The following is a 13,150-nucleotide window of genomic DNA, read 5'->3' as shown; positions in this document are numbered from 1 at the left end:
AGAGATGATTATGAAAGCAGATGCAAAAATTGGTAAAAACCTGTTCATTCGATGAGAGCTTGTGCAACATTAACAGGTTTTCATTTAAATAAACAGTAACGCTGGATTAACTAGCTCAGAGACTCAGGTGTTCTGCTAGGTTATACATGTGCTTGCATTGTTCTGCTTCCTTCTTTCCGAGTGAGGGGTCGGCAACCTAAGTTTAACCGGCCCATAGACCCCCGCCACCCGCTTGGTCAGCTCCTGTGCGCCATGCTAAACTGGCGCGGAGCAGAGCGGGGACTGCCTTCTGTGATGCTGGCCAGCTTCCCATTGGCTGCAGGAAGCTCCTGCAGCCAATGGGAAGCTGCACACGCCTCCTCCGCGCTGGAAGGAGCACCAGAAATAGCGTTTGCGCATGTGTGGGTGCGCACACTCTGGCCCACCACGGCGTCTGCAGGACCAATGTGACCAGATAAGTGACCAATGTGTCCTCTTAACACCAGACAGACCTAACACTTGGCACCCACCCCTTACTCATGCTCTACATGATTTTTTTTTGTCATTCATCAAAGCAGGGATGAAAAACCCATGGCTGCAACTCCCATCATCTCCAACCACTGGTCATGCTGGCTGGGACCAATAAAGAGAGTCTGAGGGTGTCTGAAGGGCCACAGGATCCTCATCCCCACAGAAAAGAGACCGAAACGGCATGCCTCATTTTGTCATCTTGCACTTGAGGAAGACCAGTTTGGAAATGTCATGGAGACCTGCACCACGTAGTCCAGCTGCCAACCAGCACTTTGCCTGGTTTATCAAAATGGTAATAATAAACACTATTATAAATACATTCATCCTGCAATTCAGTACTGGCCATTCAGATAATTGTGCATTTTCAATAGGATTCCTAGTGCAGAAAACCTGCCCCTCCCCTGCTTCATATTGCTTACTATTCCAAATTCCTTGCCCTCCAAATGTCTGAAAATTGGCATTTCACACTACCAATTGATTACACACAAATCATTGTTTTCTCTCCTTGTTTAGCACGCATCCCTGAAAACTGCAGTACATGTGTTTCGCAAAAAGTGATGCCATAAACTGACTTCAGTGTATCTTTTTAAAATTAGGATTAGCCGGTTTCCTGACAGGGTGCACACTGAATTACATGGTGCAGCTACTTCACCAGAAAATCACCTATTTATTGCTCTTATTGACAACTTGTGATGGCTATGAAACAGGGTATGTCCTTTGCTGTTCATCTTTTATATACTTCTTGCCAACCACTGTTCATGGTTCGCAAACTCCAATACAAGCTCACTAGACTGGTTCTTAAATTTTTTCTTCTTTCTTCACTGGATTCATCACTCATTCATCTAGAATAATCCACTGATCAGAGTCCTTACTCAATGGACATACTTCCTGAGTCAAATATAGAGATCACTCATGCCCATGAACCATTTTTACACTGTTTTGGCTTCAGATTTAACTGCCAGGTCTGGTTCTCATGCACATTTAGAAAACTGTCCACTTAGCTTCTCCTCCACTCCTTCCACATAACCAGGAGCTAAGTTATGGTTTGGCTCAGCACAATATACAAACCCAGACTCACAGTTTGTCTCACTTTAAACAATGATCCGTAACCCTAAACGGCCTCGGCCCAGTATACCTGAAGGAGCGTCTCCACCCCCATCGTTCTGCCCAGACACTGAGGTCCAGCTCCAAGGGCCTCCAAGTGAGGTTACAGGGAACCAGGCAGAGGACCTTCTCAGTAGCGGCACCCGCCCTGTGGAATGCCCTCCCATCAGATGTCAAGGAAATAAGCAACTATCTGACTTTTAGAAGACATCTGAAGGCAGCCCTGTTTAGGGAAGCTTTTAAAGTTTGAAGTTTTATTCTGTTTTTAATGTTCTGTTGAAAGCCACCCAGAGTGGCTGGGGAAACCGAGCCAGATGGGCGGGGTAGAAATAATAAATTATTGTTATCATTATTATTATTATAGCAGCTTGTTCTTGGTTTATTGCTTGTGGTTTGCTTGGGGGGGGGGGACACAAACCATGAGCCTGGATTCACACGTTAAGCCAAACCGTGCTTTAGCTCCCAGGAGCTCCTGGGAAAGACCAAATTGATCAAGATTTTCCAAATGTGCCCCAGCACACTTGACTGATGATGCTGAGCCTCACTCATTTGCTGTTGTGTGCAAACTGAGCCGTTCTTACACCTACAGTTCTCCCTGTACCATTCTTTGCTTCCTACTAAAGGTAAAGGTAAAGGGACCCCTGACCATTAGGTCCAGTTGAGACCGACTGTGGGATTGCGGCGCTCATCTCGCGTTATGGCCGAGGGAGCCGGCGTACAGCTTCCAGGGCATGACAAAGCCGCTTCTGGCGAACCAGAGCAGCACACAGAAACACCGTTTACCTTCCCGCTGTAGCAGTACCTATTTATCTACTTGCATTTTGACGTACTTTCGAACTGCTAGGTTGGCAGGAGCTGGGACCAAGCAATGGGAGCTCACCCTGTTGCGGGGATTTGAACCGCCGACCTTCTGATCGGCAAGCCCTAGGCTCTGTGGTTTAACCCACAGTACCACCCGCATCCCCGGTCTATGATCCATACATTAAGCTTGTTCCAGCACTCCTCCCCAAATAATTATAGTCTGGAGCCACCAGTGAATGTGCTGTGTGCATATAGGATTTTCCTGGGCCTTCCTTGAGTTCTGCAGTTCTAGGACAACAAGTACTTGGAAGAGGTAGGAAACTTCTCTGGAGATGTTCCCTCTATGACAGACAACTCCTACCATGGAGTTTTTCCTGGCTTCCCAGTGGCACATGTTCCTCTACCTGTATGGATTTTTTCCAAGAAGTCAATTTTAATTGTCTTCTGCAGGGGACGGGTGTGGAGAGATAACCCAACCAATTCCCTTTTTTATTATTGAATTCAAATTCAGGATTATTTTCATATAATATCACGAGAGTCTTAATTAGGAAATGAAACTACCCAGAATATGCCATTTTCTATGAAGCCAAGCAACTGCACTGGAATCTTTTTGAATCTTTATTTTGTAAGTTTAAAAAAGGAAGAACTTTGGACTTGACGGAGAATAATAAGCTTCCACCTTGCCAGTACTGCGAGCGACTGGCTAAGAAAGGCACAGCTATCTTCTGCTAAGCAAAGAGCACAAGGCAAATTGGAGATTTCATAAGAAGCTAAATTGCATAATGGCGTAAGTACCAAGGTTGCCTTTTCAAAGCTTTTGACAAGGCACCTTTTATATTAATCATTGTTAAGGGTCTGAAGGCAAGGGAAGTGATGCAGTAGAATTAGAGCCGAGGCTTCGAATCCCATATTCAAGGCTGTAAGAAAATGAATACAGAAGAACTGCAACTAAAAATTAAGCTAAACATCAGCAGAAGTCATATTATATGATTAACAAATCAATGTGGCATTTATAATCTATGAAACAATGCTAACATCATTAACAAAACAGCAGCAGCAACAACAACAACAAGCTAAGCTCTGTAAAGTTCATACACACACTCTATTCAGTTCATTAAAATACACAGAAAAAACACAGAAAGACCGTTGGTAAGCATTTTAGATAATATTCTGTCACAATCATACCACTGTCCCACCTGCTGCCTTGGCCCCAAACTCCCTGGAAAACCAGGGAGATAATCTGAATCTTGCCAGTGGGAAAGGACATCTAGGAGAGATTGACCACAACATTGATGGGACCAGTGACAGATTTTATTTTTGCAACTCTGCAAATCGGGTGTGTGTGTGTGTGTTGTGCGTCCCTTCTCACCTGGAGAGACTAATGATACCTTCTTTTTTTGCTGGTGGCAGTGATGCTGTTTGGGCTACATAAGCAATGGCACACATATATAAACATTGGAAACAGAGGGAACGACACAGATTCTGAACCTGAAAGGTACATACAGTCAACATGACTCATATCCATTGGCAGACTTATTGTCCATGAATTTTTCTGATTCCCTTCTTAATCCTTCTAAATCTAGCAGCGATTCTCATATCTTGATGCAGTGAAATCCGAAAATCTTAAATTGTGTGAAAACGTATTTTCTTTCATTAGTCCTGATTCACCAAGTGGTTGCAAGTTTGAGTATTATATTTGTGTGTGAGAGGGGGGGGGGAGTTGTCTCTGTATCCACTTTCTCTGCAACATGTACGCATTTTATAAACCCCTATCATGATCTTCTGTAGGCACCTTTCTACGAAAGGCCCAATTGTGGTAGCATATGAACATCGTAAGAGCCCTGCTAGATAAGCAAGAGAAATTCTGGCCTGTCTAGACTAGCATCCTGTTCTGCAGGGGCCAACCAGATAGTTCTAGAAAGCCTGCAAGCAGGACTGTGACAGCAATAACACTTCTGCATCCACAGAACAGAGGACCAATTTGGATGCAGTCATAAAAGAATTCTCACATCTCCATCCATATTTCTGTGGGCTTTAGGGAAACTTGCAGCTAATTCTATATATGTCTACTCAGAAGTAGGCCCTACTGAGATCAGTACACGAGTATAGGATTGCATCCTTAGCATCACCACAAAGGTCCACAAAAAATATAGGATTTTGGACTCCCTTTGGGGCAGTGTCCAGAACTACGGGTAAACAGACAGAAGGTTCCATACTGAAATGCAAAAACCCCACGCCTTGACTCCTCCCGATTTTAAGCAAAATCACACCCTTTTCTGGCTGTCTGAAACTAGTAGTTACACATAATTCAAGCACGGAAAATTGGGTTGCAAATTGTCAAAATCTGAGCCAGTCAGCAGGCATAAAGCTCATTTGTACAGAGCTGGTTTTAAATTCATTTCATCCCATGCTACATGTTGACATTAATTTAATGCATTTATTTGACATGCATTTAACATGCAAAAAGTCAAAATGTTGTCTTTCCCTTACTGTCTTGTCCCCCCCCCCCTTAATGGCACATGAGCTGATAGAAGTAAAGAAACAGTTCCTGTCTCAATTCTGCTTCCTGAATTGACCATTTCATGGTAATGTTACCCCCACTTATTTGCTCTTTGCAAACATGAAATCAGATTCTCTACCTATTGGGCAATAAATATTTTACTGATTTCAGCAAAACAACTCTTGAGTTTAATAAGCATTACACATTAAGGAATACAGAGTTAAACAAACGTGGTTCTAATGGCATTTATCTTTCGGACGCAACACGTGTCTATTTGCAACTGAACCAGCCTGAGATTCAAGACTGTAGCAATGTTGCCACACAACAGCAGTGGTGGGGTTTATCCCCCCAGTAGAGGCAGGTCAAATTCCTTCCAAAATTGCAGCTTAGTAAATGGGCCTTTTCTTCCACACCGTCGTCTTATGAAGGATGGTTATATTTCAGCTCTCAGTTAACCAGACAGTGACCTTATACTGTTTGAATTTACTCTCAAATTGGTTCTCTCCCACCTTCTCCATACCTATTTTTTCCTTCTCTCCCTCTCTTTTTAAGTAGAAACGAAGAAAGCAGAAAGCACAATATTTTAGCCATTTGAACAAGCTGCATTCTGAAATCAGCCCCGCTACCTGGAAGTGCTCTCCGTTACCTCTATCTTTCAAAATTGGAGCCATTATAGTCATTCGTGCAAATCCACATTTAGCCTTTCATAAAAGAGTGGATTTTTGACCCATTGAACTGGAAGAGCTTCTGCGCTGTTCTCCTGATCTTTGACAAGATAGCCCACAACAACAGAGAAGACAATTTCTCGCTGGTGTGAATTTGTATTCCGTTGTTAAACTCTGGATGCTCACGAGTGGTAATTCTGCTCCTGATAGCCTGCACTCTGATGATTCTGAAGGGTTGCAACAAAGCCGCACGAGAAACCCAAATACCCAAATGCACTAAGCCCACTTTATTGTTACTGAGAGGGGCCTGCCCAAGGAGGAGGGGGAAATTGACCTGGGCACAGTGAACTCCTCCTTGACACTGTGGAGTTGTGTTTGTGCGCATTTTCTAATTGGGCCAGGGGAGACTGTAGCAGCAATCAATAGGAAACTCAGATGATCACCTCCGCCTCAGGTATAAGAGCAGCCTACTGGTGCTAAGCAAAAGGGAAGGTTTTCATTCTCTCCTACGATTCCCTTTCTCCAAGACTGGGAGAAATTCTGTGCTTACTAGGTGTACAGAAGAAGCGCTCCCAATTGGATAGCTCCAGATAACCCCCACCCCTTAAACAAGATTCAAGGTTGGCCAATTGGCAATTGCAATAGACAACACATGATTAACCTATGCAAAAAATAAACTGGGTAGCACAATACAGGTATGAGGAAGAGTGCCCGCGACTGGGGCCTATTTGTGCAATACTTCTTCACTCCAGAGTGCCAGTCCATATGATTTTCCTCGATCATTTCATCTGCTACTCCTTTTTGGCTCTTGGTGCATTTAAAAAAATGTATTTATCTGTAGTGGATGTCTGTGGCGGATGTCTGCAACTGCTAACTCACTGGTGTGAACTGCAATTTAGCGCTGATCACCTGAGATGTCCAACATGCTGCCTTAGTAATAATAATAATAATAATTTATTATTTATACCCCGCCCATCTGGCCGGGTTCCCCCAGCCACTCTTAGGATTGGTTTACAACCAGTTTAGAGGAAGGATACAGTGGTAACTCTACTTACTAATTTAATGCGTTCCAAATGCACATTTGTAAGTCAAAAAAAATTGTAAGTCGAATCCCATAGGAATGCATTGGGAGAAAAAAATCGTAAGTTGAAGCAACCCTATCTAAAAATTCGTAAGTAGAAAAAATCCTATCTAAACCGCCTCCAAGATGGCGGACAGAGCTCCATTCGTAAGTAGAAACATTCTTAAGTAGAGGTACCACTGTAGTTCTTTCGAGCTGCCAATTCTTTAGCTGGGGAAGGCTGAGAGTGCGTTCCATATCCATCATGTATTTCATTTCCATTCTCTACTGGCCAGGAGTAGATGTCTGTATTTACTCAACAATAGTGGTACCTCGGGTTAAGAACTTAATTCGTTCTGGAGGTCCGTTCTTAACCTGAAACTGTTCTTAACCTGAGGTACTTTAGCTAATGGGGCCTCCCATTGCCGCCGCCGCACGATTTCTGTTCTCATCCTGAAGCAAAGTTCTTAACCCGAGGTACTATTTCTGGGTTAGCGGCGTCTGTAACCTGAAGCGTCTGTAACCCAAGGTACCACTGTAAATAGAAATTGCATTTCTATTCTTAAAACTAATCACAGCAGTTTAAAAAATGACACTAAAACTAACAAATGACCTAACCAGATCTTACATTATTCCTGCCATTCAGGTGGGAGATTAGAACTAAAGTATTTGCCCCCTCCCAGCTCTCCCTCTCTCCCAAAGCATCAGCACTGCACCCTAAATGGTGTTAAGAGCGAATAAGGTAACAAGTGTGGGTTGCTTCACACAAGATGGAGTTCCCTGCACATAAAGTCCTCTGCTGCTAGAAACTGCATGCAATATCTCACAACACGTAGCAAAATGCACACAACTCAACATTGCTGCACACGCCCATGAAACCCAGGACATCAGCTACAAGCGGAAGTCACTCTATTTCCTACAAGTTACAACCTCCACGAAGGAAATTTCGTCGTGTGTGACACAGATCTCAGGTCACTTAACGATAACCTAATTCTAATGGCACTCATCCTGATTTGTTTTCGGGAAGGTTATACAATGCCAAGTGAAGCAACTGTTATCCCCCACGCTCCAGTGCCATTTCCCCTCCTGCAAAAAGTTGGATCATTCCGTGGCAGGAGCGGGAGCTGTCGCACAAGGGCACCAAATCCAATTTAATTGTGCAACTTGAGTTTGCCGTTACGCAATTGAATCCTACCTGCAAAATAGCGACATTCTGTAAGTTGCCTCGTTTTCCAATGAGGAGAAGGGCGACACAAAACTCAGGGTGACGCTCCATGCATCTATCCACAAAAGCTTATCCCGTAATATATTTGCTTAAGCTGCCAAAATAATCTTTCTTGTTTCTGCAGTACTGAACTATTTTCTATTCCAGCTGGTTATTATAAGAACATCATAAATGGGGACTGGTGCCTGAGTTTGCTCCCCGCCCCCACCTTCCTTCTCCTTCACAATCCTTTTTCCTTTTGTGTTATCCTTTTCTGATTGTAAGCCTGAGGGCAGGGATTGTCTTATTAATGATCTCTGTATGCCTTTTTTTGGATGGTGGGGTAAAAATCCTATTTCTCATTTAGCTATCGTTTTCCGTTTGCAAGCATTTCCAGCTGGTTCCCAGATCTGTTCTGCCTACATTCACAGATATCCAAATAGGCCAACAAGGGTCGTTCTACAGCCGGTGACTTAACCGCCTTTAAAAATTAAGGTAACCCAACAGGCTTTTGTTTACTCTCTTTGTAAAATGGAGACTTTGTCTGCCTTTCACCAGCGCTGCAGCGTCTGCAAAAAAGACAATGCAAGTTCCAGGCAATTACTTCTGATGTACGCAAGGCCAGAAGTTGTTGTTAAATTTGCTTTGCCCCTGCGCAAGTGCAGCCCTTGGAATTAAAGATAAAGGTTATTTAAAAGGACTGTTAATTTTTAAAATGTTGACATTTAGACCCAAGCATCTAAACTTTTCTTTATTAAACCATCTAATAAAGGATATCAAAGAACTCTTACTTCTTTAATGAGGCATTAAAATACAGTAATACAAAAAAAGGCAAAACTGTTAAGCCTCTTAAACCCCTGGACTTACATTATCAGCTTTTATGTGCCTGTCAACACTCAGGAGTAAGAAGCAATGGTTTATTCTCTGTCTCAAATTTAAAAGCCAACTAAACTTCCTTCCACCTTCCTGCTGAGATCTTTAACTCCTGGCAAAGAGCAGCAGCTCCATGTACAATGTGATACAAAAGGCCAAGGCAATCTCTATCCGTTGCAAGCCAAAAGCACACAGTACCATCTCCTGTTTCATGCTGTCTCTAGGAACAAATAACTAAACCTTCCTTATTTTAAACAATATACGTAGCGGGTAATTTTGCTGAAGGGGGGCTGAGAAGGCTAGGAGGGAAAGTCCTTGATTCTCTGTGTTCCTAAACAGTGGTCTGGGTAAATCAAAGTCCTAAAACTAGGACTAAAATTAAAAAGGAACTTCTGAACATAATGCAGATTTAAAAGAGATTGCTGAGAAAAGAGAAAAAGGGGTAGGTTGGCCCTATTTGAGATTAACGCAATCTAATGCTAAGCAGTATACTGCAAATATTTAACAGATCATGAAAATATTTAGTGACCAGCATAGCAACCTAAAAGTGTAGCCAGGTTATAGCCAGAAGCTGGATTTCAGTGGTATGGCACAAATCCAATAGACTTCCAAAACAAAGCCTAAAAGGAACATGGGAGGTTGCCAAATACGGTACCAAGCCAGACTATTGGTCCAACTAGTTGAGTATTGGCTGTATTGATTGGCAGGGGCTTGACAGGGTTATGGGAAGGTTTTTTCCCCCTACCTTACAAGGAAACGTTTGGGATATTTTGTATACGAAGCATGTCTCAGTCACTGAGCTATTATTATTTCTAAGATGTTACACTTATATAAATGCTACAGGGGATACAAAGTATAATTCTCACATGAGAATTTGAAATAAATTGTTCTTATACTGCATAAAAAGCCTACATTGTTACTGAGAACCATCTGTTAATTTGGGCCCGGCTAGATCTGAAGAACCATTAACTTCAGCAAACTCAGAGCAGAACAATTGTAATGTCTGAACTCCCAGGGGAAATAGCAAATCATATATCACACACACACACACACACTTGTATCCAACTAACTTTTACACAGAGCATACTCATTGAAATTAATGAACCAAACTTAGTCATGGTAATTAATTCCAATAGGTATCCATTAAGGAAACATTAGTTTAAAACACTGCAATGGTACCTTGGTTGTCAAACTTAATACATTCCGGGAGTCTGTTTGACTCCAGGAACTATTAGAAAACCAAGGCACGGCTTCCGATTGGCTGCAGAAGCTTACTGCGCTCAATCGGAAGCCGCGTTGGAAGTTTGGCTTCCGAAAAATGTTCGCAAACGGGAACACTTACTTCTGGATTTGCGGCGTTCAGGAGCCAAGCCATTCGACAACCTAGTGGTGTTTCATGATTGGCTACTATGCAAACCGAATGATTGGTAACAGAAAGGGAGACAGACATAAACTTCTCAAGGAGTCTCCATTAGTAAAAATGGAAGGATATGAGGGGGGGGGGCAGAGAGAGATGTGAGTGCCGCTTGAGGTTTTTTGTTTTGTTTTGTTTTTTGGAGGGTGGGGGTTAAAAGTATTTACTTTTGCAATTCCTCAAGGATGTTGCCTCAGCCAACCTGATTAGATCATCAAATTAGTATCATCTGTGAAGAATATTTCCTGCGCAATATTCCCACTTAATGGAAAGCAGGCACTTCAGAGTATTTCTGTGCAAGACATTTATTCTGCAGCAAAAGAACTAAGCTTTGTGTGTGAGAAGGAAATGCACACATATATTTCCAGGAAAGAGCAGAAAGATGTAGGCCCTAAGTTAAAGTAGGCCCCCAAAAAGTTATGAAACAAAAACAAAAGCTGGGTTTCTCTTTGAGACATTTCTTTACACACACAAAATATACATTTTTTTAAATTAAAAGTGTTTTACAACATCAGCTCCATGAATCCAAGACGTGTCACTTAAACTGTGGGCACTGAGGTATTATTCTTAGAAAACAATTTAGACAAGTGCTTGACATCTGTAGGACTGAATTGGCACATGCCTAGTCACATGTCTCGTGTCTGGAAGAACATGCACAAGTTACAAGCCTATGAAGAATTTCTGGAAGTGTTTCATTAAAGTTTTTCCTTTTCATTTTTTAAATAGTGACAGTATATTGCATTTCCCAACTTATTAATTTGTTTTATTTAAAGTTTATATACCGTCCTTCATCAAAACTGGTTCCAGGCCAGTTCACCCACTTAAAATGTCAAAACACAAAAAGCCAGCAGAATAAAACAAAGCAACCAGCAAGATTTTAACATGTCTAAAATGCAGAGGTTTGGGACAATGCCTGGGTATATCATGGTCAAGCATTCTCCAGTAACACCAATCTGCAATAGCAACATTTAAAAGTCCATTAACAATATAACACTTAAGAAACCAGATAGCTGTAGACTCATAAAAAATATTAATTTAGCAATATTTCTCACATGGGAGGGAGAAGAAGAAGGATGAGGAAAGGAAGGAAAAAGCGGGTCTTACCAAAAGTAACTTCTCCTTTGCCAGTTTTGTCAAAAAGTTGAAATGCCACCATGAACAGTGCATCTGGAGCACAGAGGACAGATTCAAATGCTACAAATTCTTGAAAGGATATCAACCTATGAAAGGAAAAAGAAAGCCATTTTTTCAGGTGCGATCACCAGAAGAACATTTCGCAGGTAAATAATTTACTTATTAGATTTCTATCCCTCATTATATGTGACCCCCTCCCCAAAGATCACAACCATTTAAAGTACAATACAGTAAAAACAAAACAGAATAAACTTTAAAATACAGTTGTACCTTGGAAGTCAAACGGAATCCGTTCTGGAAGTCCGTTTGACTTCCAAAATGTTCCGAAACCAAAGCGCGGCTTCTGCAGGCAATCGGAAGCCGCGGCGGACATTTGGCTTTCGAAAACTGTTCAAAACAGGAACACTTACTTCCGGTTTTTGATCGTTTTGGAGCTAAAACGTACAAGTTCCAAGGCGTTCGGCAACCAAGGTACGACTGTATAGCCTTTCTCAATCTAATAAATGTATCAGGATAGCCATGAAACTTGGACACGTAACGGCCGACTCAGAAAACATGGAAGAAGAGAGCCTTCAGCTAGCAATGAAAAATAACCAAGGTTCCTGCCAGTCAAAGCTCAGAGCAGAGAGTGTTCCATAACTGGGGTATTATTGCTAGTCATGAAAAGCAACAGCTTGTCTAGTCTCATGCAACACTGGTACCATCAGAAGAGTTTCTGTAGACAACCTCAAATCCTAGGCGAAAAACACTTCTTCAGATGCCCAGGTCCTAAGCCATTTAGGGCTGAGAGGCACCCCTGCTTCAAACCCTGAGGAGCCAATGGCAGCCAGTATAAAAAGTGATGAGCTAGATGGCCCAATGGTCTGACTCAGCATAAATGCAGCTTCCTATTATCCTACTAACATCTTGAATGGTGGCACAAGTGAAATTGCAAGTTTGAAAGTTGCCAAGTTACTAATTCAAATGCAAATTATCCTAATCCAATTGTCATGGAATAATTTTTAAAAAATGGGGTGGAACCACATTTTACCAACCAAAACAGTGTTCCGAAAATTACCCATCAGATTAATCATTTGCAAAATAGATGGACATGGCAGTAGCTCCTCTGATTTGAGGCAACATGGGAAAAGGTTCTGCCACTGACCAGATGGATCACAGCGTCATCACTTGTCCACACGCATGGTGCACATCATCTTACCTGAAGTAATTTTATGTTGTAAACCGCCCTGTGGCCTCTTGATGAAGGGCAGTATATAAATGACATAAATAAGGTAAGTGATACAATGTGGTGTTACGATAATAATTCACACCATCATTTAAGCAGCAAAAAACAAGATGATCGCATCTATTTCCTATGAAAATTCCTTGAGTTGTTGGAATGTAGTTGAGAGCTTCAACAACTGACATTTGTTGTCATGGATAAAAATCATGTTTATGCAGGTTTGGGTAGAATTTGATTAATAAAGATGCAGGCCCAGAGACTTTGCAATGTAGATTTGTGATACAGTCGTACCTTGGGTTACGAACACCTCGGGTTACGAACACCTCGGGTTACGAACTGCGCAAACCCGGAAGTATTTTCGGCCGCATGCGCAAAGCACGAAAATAGCGCTTTGCGCATGCACAAAATGGCGGTTCGGGTTACGAACTTTTCGGGTTACGAACTGCGACCCGGAACGGATCATGTTCGTAACCCGAGGTACTACTGTATTTCAGTCGGGGTGTTCAATTAACAAAACTAAAATCATTATTCATAAGGCAGAATCTGCTTCAGATACATTAAGGGGTCCGATGAAGTGAACTTTAGCCTACAAATCTCATGCCAAAATGAAATTTGTTGTCTTTAAAGCAGCCTTTGGCAACCTGGTACTTTCCAGATGTTTTG

The 13,150-nt window shown here is 42.1% G+C and overlaps 1 protein-coding gene across 2 annotated transcripts in view; it reads right to left on the bottom strand.

Annotated features, from left to right (window-relative positions):
- Positions 1 to 13,150, bottom strand: part of SLC25A13 (solute carrier family 25 member 13) — a 109,424-nt gene that overhangs the window by 61,548 nt on the left and 34,726 nt on the right. For both annotated transcript variants that reach the window (XM_035129397.2, XM_035129398.2), the window contains exon 4: positions 11,236 to 11,351. In XM_035129397.2, the coding sequence (XP_034985288.1) occupies positions 11,236 to 11,351 (116 nt within the window). The remainder of the gene's footprint in view (positions 1 to 11,235; positions 11,352 to 13,150) is intronic.

This window comes from Zootoca vivipara, chromosome 12 (genome assembly GCF_963506605.1).
Source record: "Zootoca vivipara chromosome 12, rZooViv1.1, whole genome shotgun sequence".
NCBI lineage: Eukaryota > Metazoa > Chordata > Lepidosauria > Squamata > Lacertidae > Zootoca > Zootoca vivipara.
Note: the sequence above shows the minus strand (reverse complement) of the source record. Positions and strands in the feature narration are given on the sequence as shown.